At 44.5% G+C, this 15,639-nt stretch overlaps 1 protein-coding gene across 3 annotated transcripts in view; it reads right to left on the bottom strand.

The window, feature by feature from the left end:
- znrf3 (zinc and ring finger 3) overlaps positions 1-14,971 on the bottom strand; it is a 67,905-nt gene extending 52,934 nt beyond the window's left edge. For 2 of the 3 annotated variants that reach the window (XM_031848903.1, XM_031848904.1), the window contains exon 1: positions 8,675-9,231. In XM_031848903.1, the coding sequence (XP_031704763.1) occupies positions 8,675-8,908 (234 nt within the window). In that variant the 5' untranslated portion in view covers positions 8,909-9,231. Of the gene's footprint in view, positions 1-8,674; positions 9,232-14,573 lie in introns of those variants that run through there. The other variant, XM_031848905.1, reaches the window with a different exon arrangement.
- Positions 14,972-15,639: the final 668 nt, after the last annotated feature.

Below are 15,639 nucleotides of genomic sequence, written 5' to 3'. Positions count from 1 at the left end.
CATTTCGAATGAATCCGTGGTCATGCTTGGTTTAACACGCATTACAGGGGAAGTACATGCCTCTCACACACACACACACACACTGTATAAACTTTACAAAGACCCATGTCGACTCTGTTCCACCTGTTGTGTACTTTAGGAACTTGAAGAAAAAACGTTTCCCATTGAATTAAACTCCTTGCACTAGCAGGGAGCGTCAGGAGGTGACCAAACACCTTCAGGCCTAAACTCTCCAGCTTCAATGCAAACACGCAAAGCATTTCCCTCGCCGTGCTTGGGCAAAGGGAACACCTCCACCTTTATTTGCATGGGAGCGGATTTAGCTCGAAGGTCTGCAATTACATCATCATTCAGTTTTGCACTCCGCATATCAGCGGCCGGCATTGCTCAGAGAAGCCTTTGAAGAGTTTGGCCCAGCTTGCTCTCCCCTCCCCTCCACTGCCCCTTCGGCACTGCCTTTGATGTGAGCGCGTGGAGCTGCACCGAGCGTCGCGGCCTCGCCTGATCCTATCTGCTCCGCCGGCACATTCATGTGGTTTACACCCGCAGCGCGACTCCCCCGGCAGCTATTCAACCCCCCCCCAACCCTTACCCTGCAGGCCCCTCCCTGATCAGGGTCCAGGGGCTGGAGAGGAGAAGCGGCATGGCCCGAGCTGCCGACTTGGGGTCGAGCAGGAAGAACTGTGGAGGCTTCATTAAAGCCCAGCGCTGCACTACAGAGCTTTTATTGGCTTGGTATGTTAGTGAAAAGTACTTTATTTGTAGATTTCGTGAAAGGAAAAGCCACACCTGATCCTTTGGGGTTTCTGGTGTTAAATCAGAACGCATTGGCGAAGGTCTTACTCTTACAACTACAGACACAGCTGACTTATCGCAGCAAAAAAAACAAGCTATCCTTCAAAAATAAATATTCAACTTTGAGATAGTCGACTTTTGGGCGCACACACACACACACACACACACACACACAAAAAAAGATTGCAAAATAGAGAACCCTGTGCCCCAAATATCTTCAGTATACCCATGATGCAGGGACGTCATAAAAAGAAAGCCAATTTTTCATTTCAGAAATCTAGGGCGCATCTTCAGCAACAGGAAGAGGAGGAAGAGGAGGAGGAGGATGCAGTGATGCATCTTCACTGTGGAGCGAGAGGACATGCAGCGCTATGAGGGAGAGGGGAGAAAAGAAAAGCGGAGACACTCCAGCTTGTTCGCATCTGACCAAGCAAGTCCAATCCATCATACCTCTGGCCCCATTGTGTTACAGCCTGGGTCTCCCTCATTACTCGAACAACCACCTGCGCACACACACACACACACACGCACACACACACACACACACACACACCCTCTAGAACCCGTTGCAAGACGAGAGGGTTATGGCAGAGATGAACATGATGGGGTCGGAGCTTCCACCTGAAACGGATTTGTCCCCGTTTGGCAGCCCTGTACACAACCTTTGCCACGGTTGTGTTGGAAAAACAAGGAGGGGGGGGGGTATGAAAAATAGCAGGCTTTCTGACAGAGGGCCCAACAGGAGAACCCTCACAACATTAATGTGATGCATTAAGCCGAGGGCACAAAACCCAGTAATGGCTTCTCTGAACAGAAATTGCAACTAGGGCTAAAAACATATTAGCATGAATCAAAATGACAAGAGGGCAGGAGCTTCCTCCATTAAAAGGCAACATTATGCTTTGTCGGCACACGGGGCTGATAATTATGTAATGATGTACACAAAAAGAAAGAACTTTGAACCCTGTCTTCTTGAACTTGGCCGAGTGGGACGGATCAGCGATAAGACTTCTCTTTTCATGAAAACAAATGCGAGTAAGTGAGAGGACGGAGTATATTAAGAGGTAGGAGGAGGAGGAGGCAGATGAAGGGTAGTGCTCGGAGGGAAATGGACTCTCAGGGCAGCTACCTTCCAGAGTCTATTGACCAAAAAAATAAAAAAAAAACAGAGAGAGAGAAGTACAACAAAAGGAGAGGCTGGCGTTGTGGCCTTCCACGGTTAGTCAGCACATTCCTGGCCGACAACAAAGCACGCCTCTGCCTGGATGAGCCACTGTGAGCATTGTCATTTCATAACCCTCGACCCCTTCGCCTTTGTTTTGCAGACCCTCCGTGTCAGTGGATAAAAATATGGGCTGAGGGGATGGACTGGGCCTTTCAGCTCCGTTTCATCAAACGCAGACACAGCAGGGGCTTTTTTCAGAAAGCAAGAAAAAATAACCCTTCTTCATCTTTGACTCGTTACGAGTGAAGACATGGCTGTGTGAAAAATGACTTCTTTTTTTAACCTGTGTAAGTGTGACATCCGCTTATGGTGCATTTCCCTGCACTCATCCTAGAAATAAAAAAAGCAGCCTCGGGGCGAAGCTGACTTATCATTTCCTCATCCCCGATGCGTAAAGCAGAGACGTTCATACAAATGAGCTCCAACACATAATCAATAGCAGATCGGGAGGAGAGAGAGAGCGACAAGGGGGAACGGGGTTCCCCTGGGAGAGGCTGGGACGGTGGAGAGGAAGCGGCAGCGAGGACCAGTGCCGACTGCTAAACTCTTTTGGAGCGGAACATCAAAGACCCGCTCAGCCACTCGGCCCAGTTGAAGTTAACAGAGCTACAGGGGCCACCAGTACCAACATGCACTTGTTCCAGGTGGAGCTGTGCAGCGGGTGGGAGTTGGGGGAGACGACGAGAGTAAGATACGTTTCTCACCGAGCACGGATTTTGCGTCCGAAAAATTTGCATGGGAATTTATAAAACTGATTTGTTTAAATGGGTTCATTGCACACTCTGCAAATCATTTCAGGGGATTTTTTGGTCAAGGCTAGCCAAAACAGCTAGCATTAGCTCCAAATTTGGGGCCCTATTAGTTTGTGTGGAGTGGAAAGGGGCTCTGTTTAGGGGGAAACTAATTGGGACTCGTGCACGAAATATGTACAGAAAGTTTACCCAAAACCTGGAGAACCATGTAAACTGCTTTTACATCTGACAAAAAAAAAAGGAACATGCCAACAAGGACAATTCGCAGTGAACCAAAGTCGTAATGCATATTCTCGCACTGCATTTTCGTTAAAAATGGCATTCATAAGAGTCGGGCACCGGAGAAGAAATACAGGAGCAGCTGATTTAAGAGATGGCGTGGCCGATTAAAAGAAGTCTGGATACGCACTTAAAAGGTCCAACAGGCTGTTAGGTGTTTTAAAAACAACATGCACCTGCTCCTTCAGGCATTATGTGCTTTCAGTTTCAATTAGCATTTGCTTACATTTTCAGGATTTTACAAATCTACTGGGAGATAGTGATGGAATTAGTTGCTGAATTAATTACATTTTCAGAAACTAAGCAGATTCTTCTCGTTTCAACATCACTGATGTTACCTTAGTCTGGTGTTATCCTCGCTTGAAGTCACACACATGCATTGTAGGGTGCATGACAAATATTGGTTGCACCAAAAAAAAAAAAAAAAAAAAAAGAGCAGAGTGGTGGTGGCGGGGGGGGTGAGTGTGTGTGTGGGGGGGGGTGTTAAGCAAGAGAAAGAGAAAAACAGTTTAGTCTGTTCTATTCCGAAAAGGGGAGAAACGCAGCCTCAAATTACTTTGGCTGGGACATGAAAGTGAAACAGGGTGGCGGTTAAGAGACGATAGCACTTAAAATACAGCTGCGACCGCCAAGCCAATAAATGGAAAAAAGTAGAGAGCAGCACTTTTAACCTTTTAAACCAGCGTTTGTGTACTGCTACTGTTGCTTTGGCGCTGGGAGTGGCCCCGTCGCTGGCACCTCCCGTCTGGGCCCGGCCCATTATGGCCTCTTGGGGTTTCCAGCCTGTGGTGAGAAAGCGCGCTGGATGCCTTAAACCACTAAAGCTCTCATTATAGTCTAAATGCAGAGCGACACAACTCTTGCCAGCTCCAAGGTAGCAGCTCCAGTATTTAAGCTCATCGTTGTCTTAGCTCAAAACCGCCACTTTCCCGCTGCACATCCAGTCTGAAAAAAATACATAAAAACAGCCATTTTCAAAGAACCACACCATGAAGTCCCTCGGCTATAGTTGCTGGCACTTTGTGTGCATGGAGATGAAGTTCAAAGGTGAAACAGCTAATGGGTGACAGGAAACTATAGCCCCTTCTTCCTGACGCTGGATTCGGAGAAGGGGATGGGACGTCCCACGTCTCTGCGTCCCCTCTGAGAGGAAGCAGTCAAAAGCCACATTTTACCCTCCGGTTCTGGCCGACGACACTATGAGTTCCAGCTGGTCCTCTCGGTGCCCCTGCCACGTCCCTGCTGCCGCTTCCTCGCTCGCATGCCGACAGCACGGGACCCGCTTGAAACCAGTGGCAGATGTGCGCGCTCACGCGGCTCATCGCGCTACAGGAAAGGCGATTTGGGCGACAGGGGGGGGGGGGGGAACAATAAAGAATGATGAGCAGCAAATGGCGTTTTCCTGCTCGCATCCAGCGTGTATTTATCAGGAGAGCTGTGTGAGAGCGCGGTCAACTATGACGGGAAAAACATGGTGGCCGGCATCGTAAAGGCCGTGCCATAAAGTAGATTACATCTGGAAGCAGAGAGCTTTCAATATCATCCGGCTGTCTAGGAGTCAGATACCTGGAGGACTCAAATCAGGGCACGATTTCTTTGCACCTCTTAACAGGCAAAACCAGTAGCTAGTATGTATAAATGCATAGCGAGACAACCATAACGGCACAACCAAGTTGAGTTGAGAAGATTCGTAGTTCGATCCCAGTCTGCATGTCTCAGTGTGCCATCGGTGTGTAACTGTGCATTAGTTTAGATCTTGATGGTGCAGGTGGCACCACTCCTCTGCCATCAGAGCACCAAATATTCTGTTTTTGCACTTATTCCGGAAAAGACGATATTCCTAATAAGCCATTTACATGGCTAATGGAAATCGATATCCTACCGATATTCCCATGCAGCCGTGTATATTCCAATGACGCCATTCTCTGTTGTGTTCTACAATTTTGTATTAAAAACACGGAAATGTGGAACGGCAGGAGCCAGGAGTTATTTTCAAAGTTTTCCCACCGGTGGCGGACTTGTTCGGCTGCACGAACACAGCACTCCCTCTTTCATTCCTCCAACCACCTTGTTGAAAAGGTCGGCGTTGTGATACTTGCGCATATCCAAAAACCTGTTGATATCCAAGTCGTTCATAATGGCATGCATCCCTTCTCCAGCTTTGCAAACCGTTGGCTAGTTGGTTTGTGTACAACGCACAGAGCTGGTCGTTAACTGGAAAGAGGCGGTGTGTGTAACAAAAAAAAAACATATTGAGACGCATATTCCAAATGAGCTACATTCATGTCCAAAGAATGCTCCCAAAACCTGAATAATATCATCACATACCACATGTCTTAATACGAATAAGGCCTAATTCAGAATATCCAAACGGAGTACGACGCTTACATGCTTAGCCAAATCAAATTCGGAAAATTGTCACATTCGGAACAATAGTGCAACACGAGTGTGTGCATGTTAACATAGTCACTGTAGGAATGTGTGTGAATGTTGACGTTGAGTGGTCGAATGCCTAGAAAGGCGTTATGTAAATGCAAGTCCATTAACCAATCGCCAGTTCTCCGGGCTCAAAACACACAATGCTGTTTTTTGTTTTGTCCGATCAGGAACTATTTCAATCTGGTGAATACAATCAACTACCTGGCAGGATGGACAACCTGCCAAGATTCAGAGTTAAGACCCAATAATGTAAATACACTCGCGCACACACACACTCTCGTCTTGACAGAGTGATTTAAGGAGACATTGATTTCTTTGCTATTATGGAGTTGAACTGGAGCAATCAGGGAACTGGGCTTGGGAAGCCTGGGGTTTGGCACTACGGCAAGATCTGCGTTGTCATGCTTCGCTGCTTCCCCCCCCCCCCCCGCCCCCAAAAAAACTCCCTCCCTTTAGAGCAAACTGAGAAGCAAATTAACTTAATTTATTATTTTTGGCCCCCTGGCAGCGGTTGCCACTTTTCGCACTCTTCAGGCAGAGCTGAGCGGGTGTTAGCTTTAGGGAATTAGCAACGGCGAGGTTGAGCGGTGATCGTGGTCGAGTCTTTGCTCAGGAACGTTGCCAAGCGACCCCCCCTCCCTCCCTCCCTCCCTCCTTCCCTCCCCTCCCTCCTCTCCCTCCTCTCCCTCCTCCTTCTTCCCCTTTCCCCTGTATTTGAACCCATACCTGCTGAGGTCTGGCCACTACTGAGCACACAAGGTAACGCAAAACCCCTCAGGGCTCTGTTCAAACAGCAGCAGAGAGGACTTGAAGGCCCCATAAACCTCAGACGGACCAAATCAAGCGCCCCATTCAGTGAAGGCTCAGAAAAAAAAAAAAAGTCGTCAAGTGCAACGGTTGCGGGGGTCACTGCGGACAACTGGAGGCACAGGAACCTAAATATTTGTGTTCAACCCAGTTCCAGTGTAGAACTATATCCGTTACAACACCGCAGCAATTTCCCAACACGTTCCTGCAATGTTATTTCACAAAGTATAGAATTTGCAAGAGGGGGAATTTGATCCCCACTTAAAATTATACTCTTCCAGTCGCATGGTTGTCATCCATTGTCAGTTTCGACTTTCATAAATCTTTGGTAGAATATATGTTGTAAGAAACTCAAGACGGTGCGCCCGCGCCGGACAAACTGCCCCTCATTATGGCCCGACAAAATATAAGCTACCTCTAAAGTGGTCAGATGCGATGTTCGCAAAGAAAGCAAACCTAAATAGATGGGGTGCGTCAATGTAAAGCCGAGGTCCGAGCATTTCTGTGCGGTCACCGAGTGGCGCCTGAACGGCCATCGCTGCGTACAAACAGGGGCCATGTTTTTTTTGTCTGCTGCATATCCCCCCCCTCCCTTCTCCTTTGATCATCTTTCTTCCAAAATAAGAGTCTGCATATGTGCTCTGAAAAAGACGCCGGCGTGCAGTTTGATGCAGACGTTCGGAGCAGCGGATGCAGTACCAGCTCATTTTAAAACAGGAAGACGAAAAAACGCGGCGGCGGCGACGTGCTGCAGTAAATTCTGCGACACACAGTTGAGGTTTCTTGCGATGCAGCCCACCGGAAAACGTGGTGAACTTGATTAAACTCAAATGTGTATTTGCAGCATTTACCCCCCACACACACCTCTCTCTCGCTCCACAGGCTGCATTGTAACCTGGCCTCCCACCACAGACCAGTGATTTCACAGCACTCAATGGTTTCCTCAGTCTGAGGTCACACCTCAGCAGCTACTGGCTTTTTTTGAACACGACAAATGAAAACAAAAACTCTCATTTCTGCGGCTCCAATATTATTATATTTAACCTCACATAAAATAAAAACACCTTCACAGTGAAGCGGCGTCCGGTCACAAGACACTGGACTTGTTGGTTCAACTAACAAATCTTTATCCAAATAAACTAAGTCAATAGAACACCTGACATCATGTTTGGATACAACTTAAAATAGTGGCCGCACAAATGCAGCTTTACATGCAAGAGGCTTCCGATCGCTCACAGAGAGCTGGCGGCCTCCTCCATCACGAAACAAAAACCCAGGATCATGAAAGGTCACGAAATTAAAAAAAAATGTGAATCTTAAAAAAAAAAAAAATTATAAAATCGCTGGCACATGACTCGAGCCCAAACTATTTTTCTTGCCTCTCAAGCAGCAGATCCGAGCAGATTAAGCAAGAATTATAAAACTTCAAATAAACACTTGGCTCTGGGGGGGAGCTTCATATTTCAGTGACTTCCACTAGATCAAAGCTGGGAGGTTGATCCAAAGCCTGACCAGCTCCAGCCAAGTGCACTTGTCATGTTTTGGGGGGCCCCGGATGAAAACATGGGAGGCTTCTTCATCCATGATGAATACTTAAAACTCAATTCTGCTTCATAAGTCTTCATAGAGACTTCTAAAGAGCTACAAGTGAGCCTAAACCACAAAACATGCAACCTCAGGAACGGGCCAGTGTTGATGACGGGCTACATAGTCGCAGCTACAGGCGGCGGGACGTGCGAGTTAGTTTACACCGCGGGTCAATAAAAACAACACATATTCCACTAGTCACGCTAACTTTTAGGATTTTAAAAAGCACACATGGGTTTAGAACTCCCCATCGAGACGTTCTACTACTACCAGCCTTGTGAAACGCGTTTAGCTTGCTCGGTATACAAAAAAAAAAAAAGTTTGCAAACTTTTTTTTCTTTCTCTGAAGCGGTTTGCTACTTAGTTTTTTTTTAACGCAAACGTCTCGCTACATGCGCGTGTTCCTGGATGAAGGGGAATTACGCGCAACGAGCGCACAAGTGTGAGCATCCAGACGTCAACAGAATAACCTGCGAGAGCATGTTTTCCCTGTGAATGAATTCCACAAGATAGGAGCCATCTTGTGACCGCGTATGCTTTGCACGCTTAGTACCATCCTCACACCGCCTGCACGCGCACGCACATACACACACACACACACACACACACACGCGCGCAATATACAACTCATGTCAACCCCCCCTTTAGCCCCTGTGGAAAAAAAGTTTTAAGAAGGGCAGCTTGGTACAAGTACACCCCGCGTCCCGGTAGTGTTGCTCGGGACTGCTGCTCGCCAAAATACCCCCCCCTTCCACCTCCTCCCGTGTAGAAAAAGTGTCTTTGCACGTACTTGAACGATCTCCCCCTCCGCGCTGATAGTGGCTCCTGCTTTGGAGAACCGTCCTTGCAAGCCAGTCGTGTAAGTCGTATAATCTCCATTGGGACTGGACTCGAACAGGACCACTTCCACGAAGGCGGTATCCTTGGCGAGAGCGGAACCGAGAGAAGCGGCAACCACCACGAAGATCACCAGGACCACCGAGTCGGGTGCGCGATCTGAGCCTCTCCGTGGTAAAATCATCATCTTGCCGGCTGGATCTGCGCCGATCGGGACATAATTTCACACGGATTCCAAGTGATCGGGTGAAGGTAATCGTAGTCAGGTCGATGCGTCAAAAAAAAGAGAGGCGGAATTGGGCAATAAAAAAAAAAAGCCGAGCCTGGGCTGAAGCGTGTTTATTTCACCACTGCGAGCCTTGTCAATTACATTGCCTGCAAACGCGCTCTCTCTCTCTCTCGTCCTCCCTCTCTCTCTCCCTCTTTCTTTCTCACCCCCCTCCTCCTCCTCTACAAAGCGGATCTCCTTTGATCTCCAAACACGTGATTTTTTTTAGTTTTTTTCTCTCTCTCTCTCTCTCTCTCTCTCTCTCTCTCTCTCTCTCTCTCTCCCAAAAGGGTTATATCCCCACCCACCAGTCTCTCTGACCCTCTCCGTTGCGCTCCCCGCTCTGAAGTGCCAGCATGCAGTTAAGGACGCACCGCGGACATCGCTGCTCTGCATGGAGCAGGAGGAAGGTCTGAGGAAGAGGGGGAGTTATTGTTTGGAATACAAATCTTTAAAGTTACGCGTTAACCTTTGAGTTGATTCAGTTTTGTTGGCTTGTTTATATGAAACGGAGGACACATTTGCAACCCCCCGGTGCCCCCTCCGGGAGGCGTTTTGTATTTATTCGCAGAGTTTGAAACGCTTTTGGCTGCCGTGCCACCTTAAAATAAACACTACCCTCTTCAGGACGCTTCATGATTTAACCGGGCTAATTTTTCAATCCGATTCAGAATTGTTTACCGACAGGTCACAATATATTTTACTTAAAAATAAAATAAATAAATAAACAAGTAATATAAACAAATAATATATATATATATGTATGTATATGTCTGTAAATATGTATGTATACATATATATTAAAGTATTTTACACATATATATATGTATGTATGAATAAATCAATTATTTTCCATATATACATTTAAATATAATCAACAGGCTATACAATATTCCTTATGTGGCCATGCACTTAACATACCCACTCGATGTTTCCACCCTCTCTCTTTAGCATCAGGTTTTTCATCTTTCTCTGAAATATTATACCTATAATTGTCATGATTTAACTCATTTGTCTGTTTTCAACAACCGTGTATGCAATTATCATCTGCATCATCTTGCAATATCAATACAAAACAATAAGTATCTATCTATATACCCAACCATCCATCCATCCACGTATACATATACGTATATATATATGTATATATACTGTATATATACATATATATACCTGAACAGTTTTGATCGTCTTCACCTCTCTTCCAATTTGCTATTTGGTCATGAGCTGTTGTATTGCACATGAATTATAGGCAATCCACTTGCACATATAACAGTGCACCGGTCTTTACACCGATAGATCTCCAATTAACTGTTTCCTTTGATCTTCAAAAGCAGTTGTCGTCAAAAAAAACCGGCCTGACAAGCTAATCATAGATAATTTCAGGCATGTTACGAACCTCTAATTGTTCAAATGTAATTTGACATAATTTCTATCTGCAGAAAGCCAAATTAGTGCCTGAATGGGAGAAAAGTTATAATAGCGAGCGACTTTATGATTCATCGTGCATTTATCGATAAACATCACTTTCTTGCTCGACTCTTAAAATATGCGGGCACATCCTGTATTTCTTGTTCAAACTGTTGCTGTTATTTACTGCAGAAGAAGACAATTACTTCTCAGTCAGTCTCTGTTCAGCATAAAGAGTCTATTGTGAAACGTCCACGCTGACCAGTTCCTGAAGAACATCTTCTGCCTGGTGCCTTTTCTTTCAGTGTGTCAGACTGTTCATTATGTGTCATTATGTCTGTTCATCATGTGCAAATAAGCTCACTGAGTCTTGAAAGGACACTGAAAGAATAGATACACGCACACACACACACACGCGCACACACACACACACACACACACACGCTATCTTTTCACTCATACAATGGAAGATGATTTGAATCTTTGTGCGACAGAACAATTCATGAAAAGAGCTCATAGTGCCATGCAAGTTATGGTGATACTGTACACGCATTGTTCTGTCCTTTATGTAGGTTACAAGACTTTAAGGTGACAGTATAATCGCTCAGTTTAATCTGAAAGTGGGCATTTTTTCCCCCCCTGCAAGATTACAATGCATGAAATTGAATAATACAACGAGAATAAGGCCTGTTTCCAATAATTCTGCAGGCCGTGTGCTTATGAAAACCAACTGTGAGTACTTTTTAGGTCAAGAATGCAGCCGCCTCTGGAAGAAAGCGCGATGGTCAACATGTGTTCGGACTCAAAGAAGGAAAAAAAAGGGAGGGAGGGTAGAAAACAATTCAAAGCCAAAACTTAAGAAGTTCTTCAGCGCCTCCAACGTGACAATAATTTACAGATCACATTGGACGTCACTCCGTTTAATTAATCCTGACCCACACCACATGTCCCGTATCTGTCCTGTGACAAATAACACTTTGTTTCTGTCTCCATCACACGCGCCTGAAACACAGATACATCATGACTCGTGAATGAATAGATACACGAACGATGGCGCTTTAAAGGGACAATGCCTGCGAGCTTAATGATGCAGCTTGCTAATGCACCACAAACTGCATTAAGACAACAAGTTGTGGTGATCTAATTACTCACAGAGGCTCTTGTTCCTCTTTTATAGCAAGTGTGCCCTCTGCTGGTTGCTTTTTTTCCTCCTCCATTAAAGCTTTTAAAAGGGGCAACTCCACTTTCATGGTTTCCTTGAACTTCACACATGGCTTGCTTCCCAGATCATTTAAAGGGAGCATGGTGACCCTTTAAAGGAGACGTATCATACTAATTTTCAGGGTTGTATTTGTATTTTGAGTTTCTATTTGAACATGTTTACATGCTTTAATGTTCAAAAAACTCTTTATTTTTCTCATACTGTCTGTCTGAAGGTACATGTGCTCACCGTCTGTCTGAAATGCGCCGTTGTAGCGCGTTTCAACGGAGCTTTCGTTACTTCCTGTCAGCTGCTGTCGTTCACATACACTGCAATCGGAAATAAACCGGGACACATTTAATATGGTTACACGTTCAAACTGTGAAACCGTCATATTGTATAGTTGTGACGTAACAACCGCATGGATGTCCCGGCGGCTCATTTAAAGGCACAGTTTCTGAATACGGGCTGTGTTTTTCTCCGTGGACTGAGCTTTTCGATAAGCTTCATATAAAATAAAAAGACATGAAAATATCACTTTTTATAATATGGGATCTTTAAAGTTGTTCAATATATAGAGACAATTATGATTTCCATTATATGCCACATCCCCCCCCTCCCATATGTGTTTTTCATTGGATAGCAGCTGTGGATCCTCTCCTGACGCTCCAGTCTCTCGCTGCACCAGTGTCTAAACTCAGTCCACCCTGAGAAGAATCAGCTGTCCACTTGTTTAGGCTGAGAGGGTGCTGAGGATGAGAATGGCTCTGAGAGGTGATGGCTGGCTCTGGATGTCTGTTTTTTTTCTTTTAGTTGAGCTTGTAAAAGTCAGGTTCATCGGCTGATTGATGAGGTTTTGTGATTGTGATATTAAAAAGCTGCACTGCTCCTCTGTTGTGTTCTCTTTTTTATCTCTTCCTCTGTTGTGTTCTCTTTTTTATCTCTTCCTCTGTTGTGTTCTCTTTTTTATCTCTTCTCGTTCAGTTTAATTCTTCTACTCTCTCGAAACAGCTAAAGCAAATGGTCGTATAATCTCTCAGTTAATCATCAAAGAAACAAAAACAATTGAGTCTAAATGATAAACATTAATTATGATAATTTGCTATTTGTCTTTGTCTTATTATGTGATAGTACTGAGGTTTTTTGGTTTTGCCCTGAGTCGGACCTTGGCTATTTTGTAAAAAAAAAAAAAGTTTAACCAAAAGATAATAACTCTCAAATTAAACGATAATAAAAAATAATGGTTAGTTGCAGCCCTGAACCTATCTTTCTCAATTTATTTGTAACATACTGGAAATTTCACTACATTTTTCTGCACATATTAGGAGATGAATTAATCTTATGTGTGGCAGTATCAATCAGACAATAATTTAAGAGGATTTGTTTTTTCGACTGGATAAAAGCATATAAATAGTATCATTGAATGTGATGCCTTGATGGCGCCCGTGTTGTGCATGCGTATCTGTTGTGCCGTTTACTGTCCTCACGTGTCCGTCCAGATTACCCCGAGCTACTTCACTCTTTTACAGATTTCCATACATCATTATCGGATAACTGAGATGATACTTATTGCTCGTGCGAACCCCCCTTCCAGCCTGTCATTGAGAATAAAAATCTGTCCTTAATTGACCTGCCTGGATAAATGAATGAATATGGAATAAACACATGATCACGGGTTACTAATAATACCCAATGGGAACATTTGAACGTGTTTGATTAGTCCGTCAGTGCAGCACTCGAGCTCCCAGCCTCTGTGCATTGTCCCTTTGTTGGCACGGTGCTGACGTGATGTGTTAATGAAGAAAGGAGATGATGAGGAGGGGGGAGCCTTTACATTCATGGCCCCCAGAAGAGCGCATCACTGCAGCATATTATCACATAAAGCAATTAGGGGGCCCCACAGCCCCCCGATTGTGGGAGATGCTTTCCCCACGATGACACAGAACGGTGATGACTATTGACTCCAGCCCGCTCAGAGTATGTTGCATGTTTGCGATGATGTCACTGCATCAGTGACATCATCGACATCAGATGACGACTCCCAGTCGGAAACTCTCATGGAATGAATTATAAGTTGAGAGTTAATAAAAAGAGGTTATTGATGGAGTCCCTTCTTAGACCAATGAGCTTTCATAAAGATGTGAAGTTAAAGCAGCTATAATCAATATTTTTATCGTAACAATGTAATGTAAAGCAACGAGACAATATGAAAGCGGATTATAACCCAAATCTGCAGATCACCTCTGCGAGTTTCAGCTGGTTGTTTAGCTGTCGGTCCGACAACTTTAGGCTACATCTACACGACGTTTTAGTTTTAATACGCATAACTCTTGCTACGTTGATGGCTAGCGTCCACGCTACACTGGCGTTTTAGAACCCTTAAAACGGAGACGTTTGAAAACACTGCTGAAGCTGTTTTAGTTTGAAAACCCTGAGGTTAGGTTTTAGTCTCTACACGCAGAAACTGAGACCTTTGAAAGCGATGATGCAGCCGAGTTCGCTGCCTGATTGGTTCTGATCAGTCAGGACGTATCCCTCCCTGATTCGCTATGCCCCTGTCACATGATCTTTTCTTGAAAGAAAACAAACGACATCAGCCTCGACTACTAGTGGTTCATTTCCACATGGATAACAAATCACAACTGTTGCTGATCTTGTTGTTTATGGTAGCAGCTGTTGCGCAGTTAAATATTCATAATTCACAAAAAGCTCGTCTGGAAGGAGATTTTTTTTTGTTCTAAAACGCTGTTTTAAAATGAAAACGTAGTAGTGTGGATGTAGCCTTAGGATACAGTTTTAGTTCATTCTCACTGCTCTCATTGCATCGTTTTCAGTGACAGCATGGCAACTGTTTTCAGCAAAACAAAGCTCTAAAAAGCCCACTGTACATTACCGGCCCTCAAGCACCAGATATTCCCCCCAGGAGTTGGTAGAGACCAAACACAGAGCTAGAAGAATGAACATTGGACTTACATTCGACAGGTAGCATGAAGCATAACTCCAAACTAGAAGAGCATTCGGAGATCGCAGACCTCTGTCGAGGCCAATCCGCTCCAAAATGAAATGGGTTCCTCCTTGGCCCATGCTCCACCCTTCACCAAGTTTCATGGCGATCGGGCCAGTAGTTCTTTTGCAATCCTGCTGAGAAACAAACAAGCCACCAAACCAAAAACATAACATAACCTCCATTTGTAAATAAGCGACTACTTGCAGAAGAAGTTCGCCATATCAACTTGGTAATAACACATCAATGTTTTGTTTACAACTTAGTTCTGCTGCCACCAAGTGGCCAAAAAACTAGCAACCTTGCTCAATCCAATACACCCAAGGCATTTGCTACTATACAGCCTTATGGTCTGGTATGACCGATAGCATATGGTGGCTAATGCGAACAAATATAAAGCAAACCTATGTAACTTTTGAAAGAAGAAATAACACATCTTCATTTTCCAAGAAAAAAGTTGAATTCTTGTCAATAAAACACACCCTTTCTAATTTCAATACATACGGCAGTTCTGCTGCTACAGCCATTCTCGATCTGTTGTTCCCGGTATCCCGACGCTAATGTAAGAAAAGTTAGTTGCATTGCTGCGTAGCAGACAGCATCGAGTCAGTTCACTGAGAACTCTCCTTGCTACTGTTAAATTGCATGAAACATTATCCCATTATTGACATTTATGGCCACAGTGGTCGTAATACAGTGAAAGAGTAAAGATTAAATAGGAGACATACAAAATAACCCCAGAGATAAAACAAATGGGTAAAACTGAACTTTATACTTGAGCTATCAGGTGTACATGTGCTTAGAGACGTTGTTTCTTAAGCAAAGGAGACTTTTTCCAAGTGAAGAAGCAGAACCAGGCTACCTCAACAGTTTGATGAAGACCATAAGATGCAGTTAAAGCTCTGGTTTTTGTATTCATTTTTGACAATATTTTTGTCACACCAAAACAATAAAATCACTCCTTCCTGTAGCAGGAACAATGGCATCTGAAGATAGCATACAGGAAACACAAACATGTGTCTTTTCTGTATCTTT

The sequence above is a fragment of the Anarrhichthys ocellatus genome, unplaced genomic scaffold (assembly GCF_004355925.1).
Source record: "Anarrhichthys ocellatus isolate YVR2014 unplaced genomic scaffold, GSC_Weel_1.0 scaffold9, whole genome shotgun sequence".
In the NCBI taxonomy this organism is placed as follows: Eukaryota; Metazoa; Chordata; class Actinopteri; order Perciformes; family Anarhichadidae; genus Anarrhichthys; species Anarrhichthys ocellatus.
This window is presented reverse-complemented; position numbering and strand designations above follow the sequence as displayed.